Source organism: Chrysochloris asiatica, unplaced genomic scaffold (genome assembly GCF_000296735.1).
Source record: "Chrysochloris asiatica unplaced genomic scaffold, ChrAsi1.0 scaffold00034, whole genome shotgun sequence".
NCBI classification, from domain to species: domain Eukaryota; kingdom Metazoa; phylum Chordata; class Mammalia; order Afrosoricida; family Chrysochloridae; genus Chrysochloris; species Chrysochloris asiatica.
In genome coordinates, this window is record NW_006408552.1 from 14,121,523 (window position 1) to 14,144,437 (window position 22,915).

The following is a 22,915-nucleotide window of genomic DNA, read 5'->3' on the forward strand; positions in this document are numbered from 1 at the left end:
GCTACCAGAGCTCCTTTAACTAGAATTAGTGGGTATAAAATATGAGGACTTCCTGTTAGCTTTACCTAGGGAAGACCCAGCACCTCACATACAAATAGATAGGAAGGACCATATTCAATAGTGGTGTTTGGCTTTGGTTGGCTGGAAGAATGGGAGGGAATAAGTTGAAGGCCCCACATTTCACTCATTACACAAAATGGTGTCCAGATTGGGCTATTGGCTTATTGTATCTAACACTGCTGTCCGTAAACTCCTAGTGGACCATGATCACCGTCTTCCATGATGTCAGCCTCACAGGAATGTGCTGCCATTGAGCAGTCAGAGGCCATGTAATCCATGACTCTGTGTAAGCGCTTCATGAATTGTCTTTGTGGTGCTTCCTCTTAAAACATGGGCATCATAATTATTTGTAACTTGTTACAAAAGCATTTGAATTCTGTATTGGTTTCCAAATTTAGGTTTAGTGTTATGCCCTGATCAAGGTTGGTAAAATTATATTTTTTAGTTGCTTTCCTTTTCAAAATTTAAGATGATAAGCCCAATAAAAGTTTGGGGTTGGGTTATATATTGAAGTGTCAGGAATCATTTCTTAGAAACTGTAAAGTTACCTTTTTTTAACGTTCTGAATTCTTGATTTGATAAGTGCTGTTGCGTCGGTTTCTGTATAGGGTTTCTGAGGAGTGGCTGGTGAGTTTGAATTGCCAACCATGTGGTTCAAACTGACCTTGTGGTCTAGTGTATTATCCTACAGCGCCACACCAGGACGCCTTGATTCTTTCTACTTTTCTTGGTAACATCCTACTTTTTTACCTCTGTATCACCAGGTAGTGCTGTCTTATAATTGCAGTCTTTCTAGAAAGGAGTTAACTTTTTTCAGTCCTGGTGTGGTGCTATGGGTTAATGCACTGGACTGCAAGGCCAGTTTGAACCGCAAGGTCTGCAGTTCAAATTCAGCAGCCGCTCCTTGGGAACCGTATACAAGTTTGCTGTAAGTTGGAACCCATGGCACTGAATAACAACAACTAAGGGAGTTGCCACATGGTAACAGATGGAGTATTTTCTCCAACAGTGCTGTTTGCCCTGTGACATGTCTTCCCATAACCAGGGACTATTTTACTGGAGGAGTTGATTTTGAAGGAGATGGGGTCGTGTGTAGTTATGTAGATATTCGTCAGCTCTGGATCTTTGACTGACTCAAATGTCAACAAAGCCAGGGTTTGACTTGATGGTTCTAGGGAGCTGGTCTAGAGTAAAATCTGTTTCAGATTTGAAATTAATTGTAGATAGTGTCTTCAGCCTTGAATGTTCTAGAAACTTCATACAGGATCTTTGTTGAAGCCTGCTGTTGTGTTCATGGATAGATAAGTTGGCTGTGATGGCCCATGATGGTAGCAGAACATCAGATCTTCAGATTAAGTTTTGTGTTCTTGTGGACTAAATTGGGAACACGATGGCTCCATAGGTTCAACATTGAAACCACAAGACCAGAGAATTGAACCACTGGTCGCTCTTTGGGAGAAAGATGAAGCTGTATGCTCTCACAAAAGATTTAAAAGCCTTCGGGAATCCTATACAGGGTCCCTATGAGTTGAAACAAACTCTGCTTAACAACAAACTCTGCAGTCATGCATTTATTGATAGTCTCCTGCATACAGAATCTCCATGCCCTGTTTCTCAGCGTACATTAAGCATTTTGAGGTTCATTTATTCACTAAGTTGTTGTTGCTAAATGCCATCGAGTTGGTTCCAACCCATAGCGACCCTCTAGAGGGTTTCCAAGGAGCGACTGGTGAGCTTGAACCACCAGCCTTGCAGTTCACACTGACTTTGCACCAAGTATGAGTATGTATTTGATACTTGCAATTTACATTCTATTGAATTCTACCAATGTGTCCCCAAGGTCTAGGTACTTCCGCATAGTAATTGTCGGTTTTTGTTGAGTCCGTCCCAACTCAAGGCAACCCCACATGTGCAGAGTAGAAGTGCTTCATAGGGCTTTTCAAGCTCTGACCTCGGGAAGCAGGTGGTTGCCAGACCTGTCTTCCAAGGTGTGCTCCTGGGTAAATTTGAACTTCCAGCATTTGATTAGTAGTCAAGTGCTTAACGGACTCCTAGATAGCAATACCAAATAAAAACCAAACCTGTTGCCATCCGCTATAGGACTGAGTTGCACTGTAGGTTACATGGTGGGCTGTTAGTCCCAAGGTCAGCTGCTCCAAGGGAGAAAGATGAGGCTTTCTACTCCGTAAAGATTTACAGCCTCAGAAACCCTATACAGGGTCACTATGAGTCAGCAGCAGCAGCATAAAGGACAGAGTAGAACAGGGTTTCCTAGGCTGTAATCTGTATACTGAAGGAGCTCTGATAGCGTAGTGGTTATAAATCGGGCTGCAAACCACAAGGTCAGCAGTTTGAAACTACCAGCTGTTCCATGGGAGAAAGATGAGGCCTTCTGCTCCCGTAAAGATTTACAACCTCGGAAACCCTGTACAGGGTCGCTATGAGTTGGAACTGACTCCACGTCACATAACAATCTGTATACTGAAGCCTACTGTCATATCTTTCTCACAGGGAGAGGCTGGTGGATTTGAACTGCTACCTCTGAGTTAGCAGCCAAGTGCTTAACCACTGTGTAAACACCAGAACTCCTAGATAACAACACTGGCTTCGTATTTTAGTTTACAATTGTCATTGGAGTTCCTGGTGTTCCTTTCCTAAGACCCATTTATAAGGGGGGGAAAAAACCCCAGGAAGTTCTTGTTTTTGAGAATCCTGTATCTTTTACTTTAATGTGAGAAATTGCCAGTGTTTTCAGATTTATTGATTAGATGTGCTTTTTTGCATTTTCATGAAGTAACACTGAAATTTGTTTTTCGTTTTAAAGTTTTCTTTAAAGTTCCTTAAATGGAAAAACGAAAACCAAAACAGAAATTGAGTTACTGGTTTGAATATTGTTTATTTCTACAGGATAGGCTAGATAGAAACACAGTGGAATTTTTTTGTTTTTTAAAAAAAAGTTTTCAGTGTGCCATCCTGAGCAAGGGGGAAATCCCAGTTGAACCCCATGAGCATCCTTCAGTAGACTGCTTTTTCTCTAGGGTTCGGACATCTTTCAAAGATTAAAAGCAGTTGAACTGAGTAGCAAAATATATAAAATTTGAAATGCCCAAGCAAACAGTAACTGCCAAAAACTGCTGGGCAACATTAGTTCCGGCTGTGAACAAATTCAGTGTCCATCCTTTACTTGGGGACGGCTGTTAACTGTGCCTGGTGCTGATGCTGACTTTGGCCTCTGAGCTTATTTGCACAGTGTGTTGAAAAGGAGTGAGTAAATAAATCAATGGGATGTGAATAATCATTTTCTCTTTCTGTTTTGGTGTCCATTTTATATATTTTAAAAAGTAAATATTTAATCAAAGGTAGGGCGAGTGCTTATTTTTAAAAGTCAAAATTGTACTGTTTCGTCATTTTCCTGATACAGAATGGAGATCGGTAGCAAATCTTGTTTACTCTTACTGATTGATTTAAAAGCAAATAATGATTGGTAGTAACATTTCCTTTACTATCAGATTATTCTTTAGTTAAACCCTTCTCATTGAAGTCCTTCACAATTCAACATGTCCAAAGAAGATGACTTAGTTTCAGGAAGAGAAATTTTAGAACACCTAAGAACCATGAGTCAGAACCAACACCGCAACAGCTAATTGATCATATAGTAATGACTGTTCCTCATTTATACAGAAGAGACTCCCAACTGGATCTTAGAGGAAGCACTCTGAGATGAGTGTACTTTAACTGTCAAAAACTTGATTGCTACTTAGTCTTAGCATGAAGGGCTATCAAACAAACTTACAAGTTTTTAATCTGCTAAAGAAATGGTCAAATAGATCTGACTAGGTGGACAGGTGAAGTCAGTCCCTTCCGTGCAGGACCAAGGTCTTAAGTGAGCCTGATCATGACGCAGGTTTCAGGCTGTTGAGCCAGAACAGGAAGGAGAGGATGGGTGCAGCCAGTGCCAGGTGGCAGAAGGGCAGTGGCAGTGGGCTGGCAGGTGATCTTTGGACGAGCTGATAGAGCAGGTTAGGGTACCACGACTGACTGCCTATACTATATGATGGCATTATGACAGTGGAGGTCTACACTAGAGGACATTTTTACACAATGACATATGTAATTTTGTAAGAGTATTCACTTAAAAGATTACCCCTTCCTCAGGTAACACATTCAAGCCCTGACCAAGCCACCTGGCTTTACCTCATGTCTAAGTGCTCTTGAAATAACCTGTTCTGCCCCCAGTCCCCTTGTCCTTTCAGACTCCTGGGAAGTGGGAGCTGCTTCCTTGTTTTCCTGTCTTCAATTCCAGCTCTCAAATCCTCTTACCACCATGCTGTCCCAGCTTTATCTAAAAATGCTAATCATCTTAGCCCAGCCAGTCTCCCCCTATTTCTCTTTGTCATTTACGCTTCAGGGGTGGCAATCTCTCCAGTCTGGGCCTCCCCATATGCTGCTGCTTTTGTCTAGAATGTTCTTCCCCATTCCACCCCCACTTCTCCTATCCTCAACTACACTGTGGTCTCCTAACCACTCTGGGACTAAGTTAGAGCCTCTTGCTTAACATTTCCAGAGTATCTTTAATAACACTTACCCACCCTTATCATGTATATAATGACTGCATAATGACCTGTCTTGTTTTTATTTTAATAACTGAATGAACCCACGCAGTCGTGTTCCTTGCAGTGTATCTTCAGTAACTCATACACTTCCTGTTGTGCACACGATTTGCTGGCATAAACTGAAATTGAATGAATGTTCACAATAGTTTTGTGATGGAGTTGACAAGGTAGTTGAAACTGGCCAGTAACTGTACAGCCATTAAGTGACGGAGTTGTCCATGGGTCTCACATCCAGGGTCATGACTCCAAAACGTAGGCTCTTGCACACACAGGTTTATTTGACATCTCATAAGCCTTTTTAACAAAATGTATGTTCAGTGAGTCATTCCTGTCCAGAAAAGCCTTTTGGAGTTGGAAGTTACCTCGTAACTAATGATGTAATGTTTGACTCTGAGGTCTTTAGAGTAGGAAGTTCCAACTTTTGTTAAGCCCTTAATAGTTACAAGTAAAACAAGTCTTGTCAAGACTGGATGGGCCTGTAGTCTTTTGTTGAGAGGTTCTCTTGTCTTAAGCTAAGAGTATCAGGGAAATAGTGGATATATAACCATATTATTCACATATAGTGCACCCATGTAAATATTGTGCAGTGGATTTGCATGGTTTGGAAAAACATCATATAATGCTTATATTATTTGCATAAAACATGGTAATTTAGAGTAGTTGAGATTGAAGGAACAAAGTCTTGTAAATCAGAATAACAGTATGTAACCATGGCCTCGATAAACCAACAGAGGATATTAAGCAGGATCATGTAAGGAGGAGACCATTTGGTAATTTCTTAGGATGCCAGGGACTTGGTCCCTCGGGCGCCCCTGCAGTTGCTGGTGATTCTTTTACAAGTTGGAGACTTTTCTTTGTTAATGGTTCAGGGATCTTGCGTCTTTTAGCTGAAAACAATTTCAAGTGGCTTGGAAACGTGTAACCACCCTTCAGAGCTCTACCTGCAGCATGCTAGTACTAGACATGTGTGTCCATCCTCAGCTCTGTGGGTGGAGGTCCACCTCTGGAGAATCTCCACATGGTTCTTGTCTACTTTCTGCTTGGCAGCTGTGCTTGGGAGTTTATGGAATTTACCCTGAACTATGAATTACTATGCCTGGAACACCGTGCATTACCAGGACTTGCCTGCATGTTGTATGATAGCCTTGCTTTCAATCTGTGAGGAGCAGGATGAAGGAGAGGCACATGGAAGCAGGCGAATTACTATGAGAACAGTTCTGTGTGTGGTGTATTGACTAAACTCTCTTAAGAGGACACCATTACTGCTCATCAGAAGGAAGGCTAAAATTCAGGAAGGTGCTGGGATTTTAGGTGTGCCACTTAAAGGTAACAAAGTAAGTTACTTAATAAAAGTCACAAAGTATACCTTAATGTAAGCAAGGGGAAGCTATGTTTGCATATTATTATTATTCACAAAATAATTTGAAGATTTGACTTCAAGATTCTTGGATAAAGCTCTTTACAAAAAGATTTGGAAAATAATTTTCCTCTTGAATTGGTCAGATAAATTTAACACATATTTCTTGACTCTTGGAGCTAAAATTATGTAGTTACACGTAACGAAAAGGTTCCTGGGTCTACCTTTGTGAGACATTGAGTTAGTTTACGATAAAACTAGGTGTATTGTTACATAAAAGGTTATGGAAACTGTTTTCTTTAATGTTTAGTATTAGTGTATGGTACTTGATTTTTCTAACAATTACTATAACAGATTAATGAAAGCTAGGATTTTCATATGGTAGGAGTTCAACGGGTATGTTGACTATGCAACTTAACACCTTGTTTTTTTCTCCCTCTCCAGAGCTGTAGGTAAAACTTGCCTATTGATCAGTTATACAACCAATGCATTTCCTGGAGAATACATCCCCACTGTGTAAGTATCCTTGGTTAAATTGGGAATGAACTAGGACACCTTTGAACATGTTTTGCTAGAAAGCCAACAGATAAGATTACTTTTCCAAACATTTGCTGAAGGCAAATAACAGTAATTATAGTTATTTTATAACTGAACTTCAGCAAATGTTTGTGAGGAAGAAAAGTCTTAGTGTGGCATTGTTGGGTAAGCACTGGACTGCTAACTGCAAAGTCGGTGGTTCAGACCCACCAGCTGCTGCTTGGAAACCCTATACAGGGTCACTGTGAGTTGGAATTGCTTCAACGGCACTTAACAACAACAACAATTAAAAAGTATTTGGGGTCTTCAGGGGAATAAAAGATGTTTTAACTTGAGACAGTCTAAAGTTTCTGCAAAGCACCGCTTTCCTAATTGATGCTTCGTCATTTGAGTGAACAAAAGAAGTCAGCAAACTAATTCTTACACATAGACATTATCCAGTATAAATGTGAACGTTTCAGGTGAGTTTTAGGCCTCTGGGCTCTGCTCATAATGGGGATGCCTTAATTGGGCTTTTCCTGGAAAATGTGCATGTCACTTTTGAGTTACGGGCTTTTGAATTTGAAACTAGAGGTGGAAAGCATGGAAGGGCAATTGCCTGTGTTGAGTGGGCTTAGTCCCAGAGGGCGGCAGAATTGGGTGGCTATGGGAACATGTTTTCTGATGATGGGTTACCAGGGGCTATATGGCACCAAGACTCCTTAGGCTCCCCTCCATTCCAGTGCTCCTGCATGCCCCAGCCACCCACGGGGGCAGGGCCACTTCTTGGAGAAGCACCTAATGTCCCACCTGTGCTCACACTCACTCCCCTCTCTCACATACGCTTCTGTATAGTGTCATGCTCAGGAAAGGTATGCACTTGGGTTGTATTCTTTTACCATATTTATTTGATCTGTATACTGAGCAAATAATCCGAGAAGCTGGATTATATGAAGAAGAACGTGGCATCAGGATAGGAGGAAGACTCATTAACAACCTGAAAGTGAAGAGGACTTCAAATACTGATGAAGATCAAAGGTGACAGCTTCATATGAGTTGAACCTCAACATAAATAACAAAAGTCCTCACCATTGGACCAATAAATAATAACATCGTGATAAATGGAGAAAAGATCGAAGCTGCCAAAGACTTCATTCTGCTTGGACCCACTATCAACACTCATTATTAAATGACGGGCTGCTTTAGACAAATCTGCTGCATAAGATGTCTTTATTTAAAGTTTTGAAGAGCAAAGATGTCAGTTTGCGGATTAATGTGCGCCTGACCCAAGCTGTGGTATTTTCAGTAACCTCATATGCATCTGAAAGTTGGACAGTGAATAAGGAAGACTAGAAGAATTCATGCATTTGAGTTAGGGTTTTGGAGAAGAATAGTAAGAGTACCATGGACTACCAAAAGAACAAACATATCTGTGATGGAAGAAGTACAACTAGAATGCTCCTTGAAAGCAAAAATGGCGAGACTATGTCTCTCATAGTTTGGACAGGAAGGACCTGGAGAAGGACATCATGCTTATTGAGTAGAGGGTGAGCAAAAAAGAGGAAGATCTGCAACGTAATGGATTGGCACAGTGGCAGCAGCTCAAGTTTAACCACAATTGTGAAGATGGTGCAGGACCAAGCGTTGCTATGAGTTGGAACCAACTCAGTGCTGCCTGACAACAACAATGGCCAGCTTACCCAATGGGCAATTGGGGCTTCCTTCCTTTTCTTTGTTTTTGTATCTATAAACAGCACACACGAGTTTGTTCACATTCACAGTATTTCTGTAGGGCACCTAGTTTGATGTGAATTCATGCCAAATCAATGGGAATAATATATGTTTTGAACTTGGGAAGATTTTACCCAGCTGTGCCTCAAAAGACTGTCACTGACTGACTGAAACTGCCCTTGAATATACCTGGCTAAACAGCGTTTCCTCATTACTGTTATTTGCATTTCTGATAATCAGGGAGGTCTAATTTTATTCCAAAGGTTTGCCTACCCATTTTGTAGTCCCTGATAATAGTACGAGGCAGGAAGATCCCTGGTGGCACAATGGTCAATCACTCAGCTGCTGACTTCATTAACTGGAAGGTCGGCAGTTCAAATCCACCAGCTGCTTTGCGGGAAAAAGTCAAGTCTGCTTCTGTAAAAATTTTAGACTTGGAAACCCTCTGGGGCAGTTTTGTCCTACTACTGGGTGATTGTGAGTGGGAACTGTCTCGGCAGTGTGTTTTGTTTGATGAGGAAAAGAATTGTCACAGAACCATTTCTTGAAGAATCCATTGTCTTCTCACAGAATTAGAATGCCCATGTCCATCACACCTTTTGAGGATAAAAGCTTTTATGATTTAAAGTCTTAAAGCTGTACGACCCACAGCAGCACCTTAGACCTTGACTGGGCTCTTGTAGTGTAGTCAGAATCCTACAGTTTTGGCCTTAAAAGTCGATAAAAAGGTCTTGGCTTGTACTGTACAGGCTGCTCTGTTTTCTGAGGTTGGCACTTAACTTGCTTTGAATGGCAGTGCCAGTGTTTGGTATTAGAATAACCTACTCTCCGGGGTAGTTGAGCACGCTCCCACAGCCGTTTAACAATGTAGCCTTATTTTTGTTCAGCCAGCCAATTGACTTTTTTGGGCTGCGTCACCATCATCTTAATTTGTGTGGAGCAGCGTTAAGTTTATTGAAACATTCGTTTAATCTGGTGCACTCACTTGGCCACTTGATAGGATGGCTTCGGAAATCAGGTCTGTTTCATGTTACCACCAGTCTGGTTACAAAGTTGGCCAAATACCAGTCTCCACTCAAGTAGGTGTCTGGAAACAGCCAGCTCTAAATGAAAGTGAACCACACATGTATGTGGAAACTGAGCAAGTGTACTTGGAAGAGGGACTTCAAAGTCAGGGAAAGGTCCATTATCTTTTCATTCCAGTTTTCCATTAAGCCCACTTGTACTTTGTTTCTTCCTGGAGAGAAAAGTCTTCAAGGCTTATTATTCCTGACAGCAAGTTTGCTTCAGTTACTAATGTTTAGTGGCATGTCATTTGCTTCTCCTGCACTTTAAATCTCTCCAGCCTTTATCTGTTTTCAAAATCCATCAGCTTCTGGCTCCCCAGCTCTCAGGATTCTCCTCGTGCCCCCTATCCGTTCTTGTCAGCACAGCACCTCTGTCCCATGGCTGCTCCGTGTGCTCCACGGCTGCAGACTAACCGGTTTTCTTCTATTCGACAGCTTTGACAACTACTCTGCCAATGTTATGGTAGATGGAAAACCCGTGAATCTGGGCTTATGGGATACAGCTGGACAAGAAGATTACGACCGATTACGCCCCCTCTCCTATCCGCAAACAGTAAGGATTGCAACTAATTGTCAGTGTGTCCTTTAGACTTTACACTCCTTGAACGCTGAAAGGCCACTCACTTATGGGTTTGCTTACATTGCCATCGTTTAGGCCGATCTAGTCATAGTTAATCAAGATAAAGTCGTTCAGGTATAAATAGTACCCTAGATGTAAAGTAGATTGGTGTTGGCTTGGTGTTTTGAGCAGTATCCTTTCCTACCAAGCACAGATGCTGTGTGTTACATACTGTCTCATTTTGTCTTAGGATAACCATATGAAGCAGATAACTGCTTTGGTTTTGATTGTTTGCGAACAAATTTTTAACAGCAATTAGTTTCAAGATTGTTTGTCTTACGATGGTTTTGTGCCATAGAATCAAACCTATGTGGAGAAGACTAGGGTTTGTACTGAAATCCGCTTAGTAACTAATCCTATGGGTGTTACACTTTAGTCTCATACGAGTAGCCCGGCTTAGACATAATTCGAGCTACAATGAACTACACTTAGCTACTGTCCATATTTTTCTTTTTTGTATCTTACAATGATAAAACATCATATGTAATATATTCAAAGATAAACTTTCCAACCTCCATTCCAAAGACAAATAAAGATCACATTTATAAAGAGACTGATAATAAAATGCAGTAATAATGAACACTTAAAAAAAAAAAGGTATTTCGCTTCCGAATCCCCTTGGACTGGCGTCAAGGAGGATTGCCTGTATTCATTTAGATACTACAACCTAATACAGGTACTAGGCTGTAGTACCTAAATCATTTCATTGTAGATTGAGGTTTCAGTTTTGCGAAAATGAGTCCCTTGTTCTTTCGGAAAAACATAAGATTCGTTTTGTACCCATAGTAGAAACCAAGCAGTAAGTACTTACATCAGCTAGTGGGAGCGGGGCTGGTTACCTGGGCAGTTGGCCGACACTGGTCATGGCTAGACACCACTTTTCCTCAGAAGAGCAGGTGGTTTTTGTTTTATGTGTATGTCATTTGTCCATCTTATTCCGTATTTGTCCTTCCTTTTTAAAAGTGTGTGTTAAAATAGATTAGTGAAAGACTTTAGAGCAAATTCCTTGGGTTCATATCCTTTCCACTTCTTAGCTGTGATCTTTGACAGTTTCCTTCACACTAATGTTTGTCCATCTCCTCGGAGGATCAGGAGTAAAGCGCACTGAACAGACCTTTCCTAGACTTCTTTGTTTTTTCCCGGCAGAACCCTGAGCCTGCTGGCTGTAAGTTTGTAGCCAAAACCCTTTGCCATCCAGTCACTTCCAACTCATGGCAGCCCCTTGTGTTACAAGGTGGAACTATTGCATAGGGTTTTCTTGGCAGTAATCTTAATAGACGCAGATTGCTAGGTCTTCCACAAACCTTCAATTTAGTCATTCCCACTCACAGTATGGGGTTTCCAAGGAGTGGCTGGTGGGTTTGACCCACCAATCTTGCAGTTAGCAGTCCAGTGCTCTACAGTGCCATGAGTGCAAACTACACCACCCAGGGACCTATGTTTAGCAAAACACAGTACAATCCTAAGAACAATGTGTTGAAGCTTTCTAAATGGCTTTCTCTTCCTCTTATCGAAAGTCCAGTGACACACCTTACTGTGGCTGGTGACTCTTGGAAAGACTCTTGGGTAGTTACTTCCCCCGGGGTCTACTTAGGGCACCTGGTGGCTCAGTGGTTAAAGAGCTGGGCAGTTCAAACCCAGCAGCTTTGGGAGAAGGCTGTGATAATCTGCTTCCATAAAGACTCAGCCTTGGAAACGCTATAGGGCAGTTCTACTCTGTCTTTAGGGTTCACTGTGAGTTGGAATTCAGTGGCAGGGAGTTCGCTTTTGAGGTTGACTTACCGAAGCTGCCGCTGGTAAGGTGACTCTGTCCTTTCCGGAAGTGCAGGCCTTGAAGATCTTTCTCTGCCTGCTTTCTTCAACTCATCAAAAAAGATCCGATCAAAGAGAGAGTCACATACTCCCAAATCCCACCTTCCTGCTTGAGGGACCTGAACACTATTGCATAAGGTTTTGTCTAAAGCGCTCCAGTGAACCTCAAGCATCAACAGGAGGATTTCTTGTATGGGATTTTGCCTGGATTTTGCTTTAGCTGCAGTGGTGGGCAGGTATTAAGGATTTATTCTAGAAAGCCTTTAATACAATCACTGGATGCCACTGAAGAGATTTTTTAAGTTCTTTGGGGTTTTAGGACCCACATTTAACAGCTAGAGGAGCAAGCATTATCACCTGGTTTCTTCTTGGAGTAATTTGCAAAAATGTCCCAAGTTGTTTGTGAAGGCAAATCCAGTCACCTCGCTAGGTCTGAAGGGTGGGTGTGGTGTGGCTTCTGAGCAGTGAGACTCGCCCTCCAGTGACTCACGGAGTGCAGGCTGGGGTGCGGCCTTTTCTCTGAGGGATTACTCACAGTCAAAGGGGAGCTGGCAAGATCTCCACACTGTGCTAAAGAACATGTAGATAAGTAACGTGTGGAGACTCCCTGGGATTGAAGGGAGTCATTGTGTGGAAGGCCTGCTAGGAACATGGGTGGTCTCCTCACAGGACAGACCAGGAGGGGAATTTGTCATAGCACCTCTGTGAGAGGCACTGGACCAGTTTCCTCTAAAATCCTTGTGTAGCAAAAAGGGAATGAACACAATCATCTTGTCTTCAGGTAGCTCACAGAAGAGTAAGATGGTTACTGTGTAATTAACATGAAGGAGCTTCAAAAAGTGTGCGGAACGGAAACATTCTTTGATGGTTGCCAGTGTTAGGAGTGACAGAGGACTGATTAACTGGCTAGAGGGTAGACATGGGTTAACTTGAGTAAAGGAGAAGGCAATATACAATAAAAGGGAGGAAGGGAGGAGGTGAAGAAGACAAGAAGTACAAGAGTTGCAGGGGCCGGACAACAACACTAGTGAGGTATCGAGTGGTCAGCCATTTGAGCTCAAAGGGGTAATAGGATTTAACCAAGGACAAAATTCAGAAGCATCATAAAAGAAGGAAATGGGAACCACAGGGAAGAAGTGGACTAAGTGATGGTACAGGAAAGGGGCTGCAATCATTGAAATGTGTATCCTTTGTTACATGGGGAACTGATGATTGGCTCTGTAAACTTGCACTCAATTCATAATAAAAACTTTTTTTTTAAGTTTGTGGGAAAATGGAATTGAAAGATCATGGAATTTTTCCATGAGGCCATGTAGGGGGTGCTGGAAGATATTTGAGTTCTACTGTCGTAGCAAGTGGGGAAAAGACAACTACCCACTGATCACACTGACTGGAAACCAGTAACAATATGTAAACAAGATGGTGAAGGGCTTCCAGGAGTGGGAGGGAAAAAGCAGAGAGTTTTGTTGGGGGACCCGGAGTTGCTGTGAGCAGTGCACAGCTCGGAAACGCCGTAGCTGTCTGATTGTGAGAGAGAGTGCTGAATGTCACCGCCACAACAATGACGAATGGATACTGTCTATACTCTGATCTTCACTCGGTCCATGTAGTGCTCACCTCCTATGTCCTAGTCTGTGTCTGTCCTCTGTACTTGCCTTCTGGTTCTAAGAGTTAGTGGTGTGAGCACACAGGTGTGATCTCTGTGAGTGTGTAGTGCGAGACCCTCGTGGCCCAGGCCATTCACTCAATCCTCTCTGGGCCTTTGTCTTGAGCAGCCAGGATGACCTCCATCCCACCCCACCCCACCCCACCCTTGTGTCATACCCCTGCATGCCTTTTCCATGTGTGCTGTGGCATTAGGGGAAAGCCCTGCATGCAGTGGTGTACTGAAAGTGTCAGTTCCCCCAGCCAGCGCCCACCTGCAATTAAGCAAAGGGCGGTTCTTATAGGGAGTCGTGTCTTTGGGTGCTCGTGTAGGGTGATTTAGGAGGCATCTGAATAACCTGAAGGTGGGTGGGTGAACAGGAGACACGGCCCCTTCTGCCAGCAGGAAAAGGTGCTGCCAGGGTGCTTGTAGTTTGGATAGTAACCTTGTTCTTCTCTGTACTTTGCCATGGGTTTGGTCTTTCACTATTCATTTATTTTTGACTTCAAGTCATCATGGTGACAGAGTGGCCTTTTGTGGTGTTCTGGGAAACCTTATATTTATGTATATAGCATATGCATTACAGTCCATCCTGTGTGTTTCATGTGTACGTTATGCATGTTTCAGGGGTGTGGTATTTTCGTGAGCATGTTATGTGTAGAAAACATGGCATATTGAAACCCTGAGGCTTTGCTTGCAGGGCATGCATTTCCCCCTTTCCTCAGTGTGGGGAGGCTTTTAGCTCTGCCATTTTTCTGTGTGCTTAGACACCCTGGTCCTTTCTCCTATATGCCACTATAGAAAACAATCTCTAGCATGAAATGAAAGTCAAAACCTGGAGGCAAACAGAGAATGAAGTGAAGGAAATAAGTGACGCTGTTTCGTTGGTGTGTTAAGTGATACTGTTTGATGGTAGATAACTCATTTAGCCATCCATACCTTTGCCCAGCCTCATTCTTACCTGGGACAGGTAGAGAAGGCAGCTGTGAAAGCCGCTCGCTGGCCTGCTGTCATTTGAGCAGTGAGAAATAAACTGGTTTGTGGCGTGGGAGTCCCTGGAAGTTGAAGAACTGACGGACTGTTCATAGTAGGCCCAGTTGGAGCCTGCTGTGGTCCCTGCACGTCAAAGGAAAGTAGAGTTCAAGTCCAAAGGCAAGATAGGCCTGTGGTGGGAGACATCTCAGGTGAAGTAGGGGACTCTACTGCACAGGTGGAGGTAGGGAAGCAGGCACCCACCCCCGCTTCTCCCAGGAGATGCACAAATGGTGCTCACAGGGAGCTCAAAACAGGTGCAGACCAGCCCAGGTGAGTGTGAGGTGGCAAACACATGGCTGCTAGAAAACAGAAGCACTAGAGGTACCTCCTCCTGAGCGCCATGCTTAGGCTTTCAGGAGAGAAAGGAGCGAAAAGGGACAGGCCCCCAAGTAGGGCAGATGGTATGATGCTGGCATGGGATGGCACAGGGACAGACGGTTCCTGCTGTATTTGGGTCTCCTTGTCAAAAAAATGGGAAAGGCAAGAACCACGGAGTTGCATTAGAGGTGGCCTTTCTGTGGCTGGACCCCCAGATGTTCCGCTGTATCATAGTACCCATCGGGCCTCATTTCAGGTCCTTGGGCGGAGGACAAATCTACAAAAACTACCTAGAGATTCAACCTAGGTGCCTGTGGAAACGTGACATTCAGACAGAAATCACAGAAGCTGGCATGGGTGTAGTGAATTCTTTCTCTTCAAAGATTTCAGGATTCTGCATTGTTTTGGAGGAGCCCTGCTAATACTTGTCTGCTAAATGAATGGTTGGCTGTTAGAACCCACCAGCTGCTCTGAGGGAGGAAAATGAGGCAGTCCGCTTCCATAGAGAGTTACAGCCACCGAAACCCTATGGGACAGGCGGGTTGAGGTGGGTGGGTGTATGTGGCCTCCCCTAGGAATGGTTGGTTCTGATGAGAACAAAGGAATGGGTTGGAAGCATTGTGGTGAGCTTGGGAAAGGTGGCATGCTCGAGCAGAGCAGTGTCTGGAAGTGTCTGCTTCACTTGGTGGAGAGCTTTCAAGGTCCAGGCTATTCTAGTGGGTACCAGGAACAGTGCCTGAAGGTGCGTGGTGCCTGGAGCTGGCACCCTGCCTTCAGTTTGTGACCACACAAGCCAAGGGCTCTTTTCCAGGTGGAAAAGAAACTGCTTATTTGCTGCCACAGGCGGAAGAGGTACCTTGATCTCCACGGGACTTGCGGGGTTTGTCTCGCCCCACAAATCATCCATCTGGTGGCATTTATTATGCATTAGATCCTGAGCTGCCGTTAGAGCCCTTGGGCGGGTTGAGACAAAATTCTGATAAGGAATAACAGGCTATATATATTGTTTTTCTCGTCGTTTTTACTAAACTCAAACCAAGTTCTCGTGCATTACTAGGTTGGAGACACGTATGGTAAGGATAGCACCACCAGGGGCAAAGACAAGCCGATTGCCGTATGTAAAACCTTCTGTGGACCTCAGTTTCCAGCTCTCTCTGTCTCTTGTTTCCCTTAGTTTTCCTAGGGCATCTTGCTGCACCCCAGTTCCTTGAGTGTTTTACTTTGAATTCTCTCAAGGTTGGGGCTGTGCTCGGTGAAACAGGCTCGCCTTTCACTAGAGCATGCTGGGTTTGCCAGCTGATTTGAAGTAAACTTCTTAGTGAACTGCCTCTTCCCTCCTCCCAAGCAGGGCTTCCAACAAGTTTGAACCGGTTCAGTCATGGCTGACACAACACAGCTGCAACAGATCCAAGTTTGTAAAATCATAACAGGAAAACTGATGGGTCAAAGCCCTTTTAGGAGCCTGATGCAAGAGGCTGGATTTGTGCCAGGACTGTGCAGAGTGGTGTGGTCCATTACTATCTTTGAGCTGGGTATCACTGTATCTGATTCTACTCATCAAGGGACTTTGTTGCTATGCAACACACATTGGTCTTGTTTTCGATGAGGGAGATGAAGTTTCCAGCAGGGCTCTGACCATCATTTTTTTCTGTTACAGTTATCATGCAGTTCTTTGTTTTCTGTGGGTTCTGCCATTTTACAAATTTGGGTCCATTCCCATTTTGTTTTGTCAGCCCTGAATGAACCAGGAAGAACCAGCTCGAAGCCCTGCTCCCGTGCCAAGGGAGGACTTCTAAGATGGCCTCACTCCTGGCCTCAGTGGACTGTGGGGGGCAGGGTGGGGCTGGTGCAGGATTAACCTCTCTGCTCAGGGTCTCCTCTCTTGCTGCCATGTCCTGGGTGTGGTGATGTGGCCTGTCGCGGGCATGGCTGTGCCAGGCTGGTGAGCTAACCCAACCGTGCTTAGAAATGGTTTTGCAATCAACTCTGATGCTGATACCGGGGTGCCCTGGTGATTCTTGGACAAGCTTGTGCATGCGCCAGCATTTACAAATGTTGTTTATGAAAAGCCATTTTGTGGGGTGTTCTTTCCCTTTCAGGTGCGAGGTCACAGTTGGATGCTAGCGTGGGAATGGTGTGCATGGCACAAATCGGCATCATTGCTCCTTTCCAGGAAAAATGTCTCACAAATGTTGCTTTTAGGAACTCTTGGGCAGTTTTTAACACAAGTCAATATTAAAAGTGACTTCATACACAAGATAGAATGGGAAGAAACCCTCCAATGTTTTATGGTTCATCTCAGCGCTCTGAAAATCTCCTCGGGGCGGGTATCTGCAGGGTGCTGGTTCAGAGGCGTGGAATCCTGAGAGTGGTTGTAAATGAACCACCATGAGCCTTCATCACATGGGGGCAAGGATTTGAGCCCCCACTTACTGGCAAGATGGTGGTGAACTGCCCCCAAAACAACAGTGTCATTGGAGCACAGTGACATCTGAGGAAGGCAAGTGGAGCCTTGAGAAAAGGATGCCCTTTGTCGATGGTGTCTTTCAAATGGACTCTGCCTTAGAGACTGGCCTACTGGTCTCCAGCAGACCTATTGGAAGGATGGGCCTATTTGCAGCAAAGAATGAGCTGTCCAGTGGGGAGCGGGACCCCACGGTGGGGAGCAGAGGCAGAAGAGGCCTCCCCAGGGCTCTATAAATCGCTGGCTCAGGTTTGGGAGCTGGGGGCAGGCCCGAAGGCACATGGAGTGCACGGGCACTGCATCCAGGCTGCCACACTGTCTCAACTGCTTCCCAACAACAGCACTCAACAGCAAGAGCCCGCTCTGCTTTCCGACGCTAAGCTCCTTGTTTCCTTCTTACAGGACGTGTTCTTAATTTGCTTTTCCCTGGTGAGTCCTGCATCATTTGAAAATGTCCGGGCAAAGGTATGTGGAAATTTAGTTTTTCAATACATTTTTATATAATGGGAAGAAACTTTCAAAAAGAAAAATGCCATTTACTGCTAGAAATTTTTAGTGGATTAACGTTTCAGAGGTGGATAGAGAAAACAGGGTTGTGATTCGGAAGTGGTGTTCTTGTTAAAATGATGACATACTTTGGGGCTGGTCTAATAAAAATAATGACCGTTACTTTTCAGTGGGCTGCCCTTCTGTGTATTAGTCAGGGGTGAGGCAGGGGTTTAGTGTCTTACCATCCCTGAGTTATAAAGTTTCTGAGAAGACCTTAAGAACTTGGCTTATTTTATCAAAACAAGGTGCTTTCCTTTTGTGTGTGTTTGGGGGGGCACTTTCCTTCCTTCCTCTTGCCCTTCTCTAATTATTCCTCTCCATTATTACCTGACAAGTAGAGCCTGTTTTTGTAAGTGGTTCATCAACTTGCTAACCAAACACCCACGGGTATTCCTTGCAGTTCTCTAAGGTTGGTCTGGAAGGTAGCTGCTGGGAGACTCCCCTTCAGGAAGGCAGTGGCAGTGAGGGTGGTGACAGTGTAGTGTCTGGTGGCTTCCCTGTAGATGCGGTGGAAGGAGGCCAGTCCAACCTTGGTGCCTTTCTCCCTCTAGTGGTACCCTGAGGTGCGACACCATTGTCCCAACACTCCCATCATCCTCGTGGGAACCAAGCTGGATCTGAGGGATGATAAAGACACAATTGAGAAACTGAAGGAGAAGAAGCTGACTCCCATCACATACCCCCAGGGCTTAGCGATGGCCAAGGAGATTGGTATGGAAATCCCTGCTGTTCGCACACCTGCTCTGTGGTTTCAGTGGCATAGAGCGGGTGTATTTCTTCTCCTGGACCCTAGGGTGGGTGTGCGGGGGTGGCGAGGTAGGTAGAGGTGCTCGGAGTGTGTCCTGTCACTTCTCTCTCTTGGCAGGTGCTGTCAAATACCTGGAGTGCTCGGCACTCACGCAGCGAGGCCTCAAGACAGTGTTTGATGAAGCCATCAGAGCCGTCCTCTGCCCACCCCCTGTCAAGAAGAGGAAGAGAAAATGCCTGCTGTTATAAAATAGCAGAACCCCTCGTCCTTCCCCACCCATCCACGCCCCGGACCCTTTGTACGCTTTGCTCAAAAACGGTGGAGCCTTTGCACTCAATGCCAAGTTTTTGTTACAGAGTAGTTTTTCCATAAAACCACTTTGAACCAATCAGTCATTTCAAGGTTTGGTTGAATGTAAGAGTCTGAACTTTCACATTCGATAAAATTTAGCTAGAAAACAAGCCTTTAATATTAAAGCCTTATTTTTCCAAAGCCCCAATTCTTCCTCAGATTAAGAGTTGCCAAAATACCCTGTGAATTAAGTTGCATTGTTGTGCTATGAACACTAAGCACTAAACTGTTTGGAAGACCTTTGTCTTTAAAGAACTGTAGCTTCTGATGTCGGGAAATGCAGCCACTTCCTAACTGGTTCTCAGACCTGTCGTAAAGCAGTACACACAGCCTCCTTAATGAACCGTTGCCATCTAACTCACCCCATAATTGATCAGCTGACATTCACGATGTAACCTTGTACTGTATATCCGAATGGAGTCAGTCTTAACACTCAACCCTTTGGATCAATTGTTTTGATTTTTTTTTTTTTTTTTTTGTAGTGTGATTTTTTTAAAAACCATTCATTAGCTTTTCCTGAGATTTTGAACAGAGACCTTGTCTACTCATTTCCTTTGTGAAGTATTCTGCTTGGTGGAGGGGGGGAACACGTGATGTGATCAAAGACAGTATTTTGACAAGATTAGAAGTGGCGATTGATTGACACTACATTGCACACAGAATTGTGAAACTGAATAAAAATGTCATGGGTCAAAATCTTTCCCAAGGTTAATTTCTGTCCAGTACACTAGATGAGACACAAAAGGCCGGTGTTAATAAGTGACCTTTCCCCGGCTTTTCTTTTCTCTCCCACCTGCCAGCCCACCTCCACAGTCGGACATTTAATTCATTTTTGACTGGCCATTCCCATAGATGCTTAACTTAGTGAGTGCTTTTCTTGTAGAATCCCTTCTTCATGAGCAATATGTCTCCTTGTATTATAAAACCTTTCTGATAACGCAGTAGAAAGTGCGTTTGTTTCCTAGAGGAGCCTGTGCATTCCGTTTCCACATTACTTTATTCAATGCTACTTAAGTACTCTTAGTTTTCTTGTAACTAGGTGTAAAGATCATGTGTTGCCGCTTTACAGTTTTTGGAATATTTTCGATACGCTTGAACTATGAATTTTCTTTAACATCATCGTCTTGCCAGATTACCAACACTGTAACTTGACTAATACTGACCCGCTGCCGCACCTCACCTACATGGACACCTGCTTCCTATTGTTGCTTTTCCTAAAAAAGTTTCCTTTGGGTCCGTGAGGTTCTGTAAACTCAGTGCTAACCGTGTCCTGCACACCTTACACACTGGCAAGAATATAATGTTGGACCTTTCAACCACTAGAACAAAAGTTTTTTAAATTGACAGTTGCGGAATTGTGGAGTGTTTTTACATTGATCTTTTGCTAATGCAATTAGCACTAAGTTTTGCATGTATGACTTAATAAATCCTTGAATCTTATAGACTGGTCATCTTTTTGAGTTTATAAGTGTCTTCGGGGTATGTGGAGTGTGTGGGGGTATCACTGGCCTCACTTTCTGCCTTGGGTTAGAGGAACTTCTCTTCAAGGGGAGAAGATAGATTAGTCAGTGGTTAAACACTGGAAGGGTGTGAGTGAGCTAATCACATGGAGACAGCAGTTAGGGGGGGTTGTGTATGGGTGTGTGGCTGGACACAAACTGGGAGACTGACCTGAAGATCCCTTCTGGGCCTGGAATTGGACTCTAGAACATTCAACAATCCAATTCAGGATTAGCCGCCTCACTTTTCAAAGACTACTGTGTTTTTTAATCTTGTATTTATCACAGATAAACATGCAGTCCGCCCTTCATTCCCTCCAGAAGTAACTAGTAAACATTTTGGATATTTACCTCCACAGGTCTCAGTGAATGCTTGTGTTGCTGGTTGAGTTTTTCCAGTTACTGTCAGCTATTACCATCTGTGTGCCCCTCTCCAACTCTTTCCCATCCCTGTATTTGGTGTCTGCATCCTTGTTACAAAAGCTGCTCATAACAGTCGCTAAGTAACAGAACTCTTGCTCACGCCTGATTACCTATTTAATTTCCTTGTCTGGATTAGTCTCTGTCAGAGCCTCCTGACAAAGGGTGTGTTTTAAGAAGTATGGACTCCAGCTCTTGTGTCTTTGAAGATAAACTGCTTCTACCTTGATAACATGGGGCTAGTATTAAAAACATAGGTTATTAACAACTTGAAATGTTTGAAGGCATTTCTCCAGTCTCCCCTTCTTGTTTCCCTTGTGTTGCGATGTGCCGTTTTCTCTATCAGTTGCAGGGAATTCTCTCTTCCGCTCGTGTCCATTTTTCTTGGATCAACCATCAACACTCATGGAAACAGCAGTCAAGAAATCAAACAATGTATATATTATATTAGGCAAATCTGCTGCACAAGACCTTTTTAAAGTGTTGAAGAGCAAAGATGTCAGCTTGAGGCCTAAGGTGTGCCTGATCCAAGCTATGGTATTTTCAATAACCTCATACATGCAAAAGCTGGACAGTGAATAAGGATGACCGTAGAAGAATTGATCCTTTTCTGTTACGGTGTTGGAGGAGAATGTTTAAAGTGCCATGGGCTGCCAAAAAAACCAACAGACCTATGTTGGAAGAAGTGCAGCCAGAGTGCTCCTTAGAGGCCAAGATGGCCAAACTTCGTGTCTCATGCTTCGGACATACGTCACGAGGGACCAGTCGCTGGAGGATATCAAGTGCCTTTTTACTTGGAATCTTTTCAGCCCTATCCTGGGATTTCTTTGTTTTTTGATGAAGCCCAGTGGGGATAGTAGGGAGCGTCTCTGTTTGGCTCCTACTCCAGGGTACAGAGGACTGGAACTGGCATATGGGGGTTACACGAACGCAGCCCCACCCGAGCACCAGGGATTGTTTAGAGAAGAAACTTGGAGTCACTGGACACTACGACTAGTGTAGACTTTCAAATATACGTTACAAAAATACAAGGAGGCTTCAAAAAGCCCATGGGAAAATTTCATTCCATTTTCCCATGAAGGTTTTGAAACCTCATCTGGGAGCTGAGGTGAACTGGCTGGAGGGGCCCAAAGGCAGGTGGCTCTGGAAGCTAGACTCCTAGGGGTAGGAGTTGTCTCCTTGAAAGGTGGGCAAGAATCTGTCTAGGATGCCATCCCTCTGACCTCCACAGTGCTGGGACCCCAAATGAAGGGTCACAGAGTGGTCACTCCCAGTGCATCTGCATGCTAGTGGCTTGTCTGCCTCGGGCCACAGGGTCTGTTAGTTGGGTTAGTTCTTGGCTTTCTTTACTGTGTAGGATTCGCTTCCCTTCTGGCCATCTGATTTCAGCTTCTGGAACTGATACTGTCTCCTTTTCCGTACTGTAGGCTTATGCTTATAAAAGCAATCCCTTTACTGTCATCTTGGGAGTTAAATGAGATGCTTGTACAATCTGCACTCAGAACTCCAGGACAACTTTCGACTTTGTGTACGGAACACAGATCAAAAACACCTCCAATACAGCTGACTGCTCTTAAAACTGCCCAGTCCATGAACTTTCTAGAATCATCCAGAGAAAAGCACATGGCTGTATAGGCAGACACAGAAGACGTATCTAAGGACTTTATTGGTTGGACTCCCTCTGAGTCCAGAGCCAGAATGTTACACGAAAAATGGAAGCACATCCACTCTTCACAGAACGAAACAGGCAGGTGTGGGAACCAGGACTGGGTTCCCAGAGCTTGGGGCCCATGGAAATCTGGCTGGCTTTATACAACCGAGTCATTTCGTGTGTGGCCAGGAAAACACACACTTGAGGCCGACTGCATTGGTTGGCTTCTCATCCTCAGGGTTGAGACCAGTTACAAATGAGGAGTTTCCAAGGCTTTCTGCATGTCTGGTTGTCCCACCCCTCATGCTCTGCTCTGAGGAGTCCGCTAGACTCCCAGCCATTTAAGAGACAGCTGGATTTAGTGGTGAAAAGCCATTGTGCAGGCACACAGGAATCCCGATCCTCCATCAGTGCAGAACAGAAGCCAGGCCAGGCCACATTCCTACAGCAGCTGTCCATA

At 44.1% G+C, this 22,915-nt stretch overlaps 1 protein-coding gene across 2 annotated transcripts in view; it reads left to right on the plus strand.

Moving 5' to 3' along the window:
- Positions 1-18,850, plus strand: part of RAC1 (ras-related C3 botulinum toxin substrate 1 (rho family, small GTP binding protein Rac1)) — a 23,080-nt gene extending 4,230 nt beyond the window's left edge. Inside the window, exons 2-7 of one of the 2 annotated variants that reach the window (XM_006859762.1) lie at positions 6,475-6,546; positions 9,780-9,897; positions 15,831-15,887; positions 17,640-17,702; positions 18,338-18,497; positions 18,652-18,850. In XM_006859762.1, the coding sequence (XP_006859824.1) occupies positions 6,475-6,546; positions 9,780-9,897; positions 15,831-15,887; positions 17,640-17,702; positions 18,338-18,497; positions 18,652-18,782 (601 nt within the window). In that variant the 3' untranslated portion in view covers positions 18,783-18,850. The remainder of the gene's footprint in view (positions 1-6,474; positions 6,547-9,779; positions 9,898-15,830; positions 15,888-17,639; positions 17,703-18,337; positions 18,498-18,651) is intronic. The other variant, XM_006859763.1, reaches the window with a different exon arrangement.
- The last annotated feature ends 4,065 nt before the right edge of the window (positions 18,851-22,915 follow it).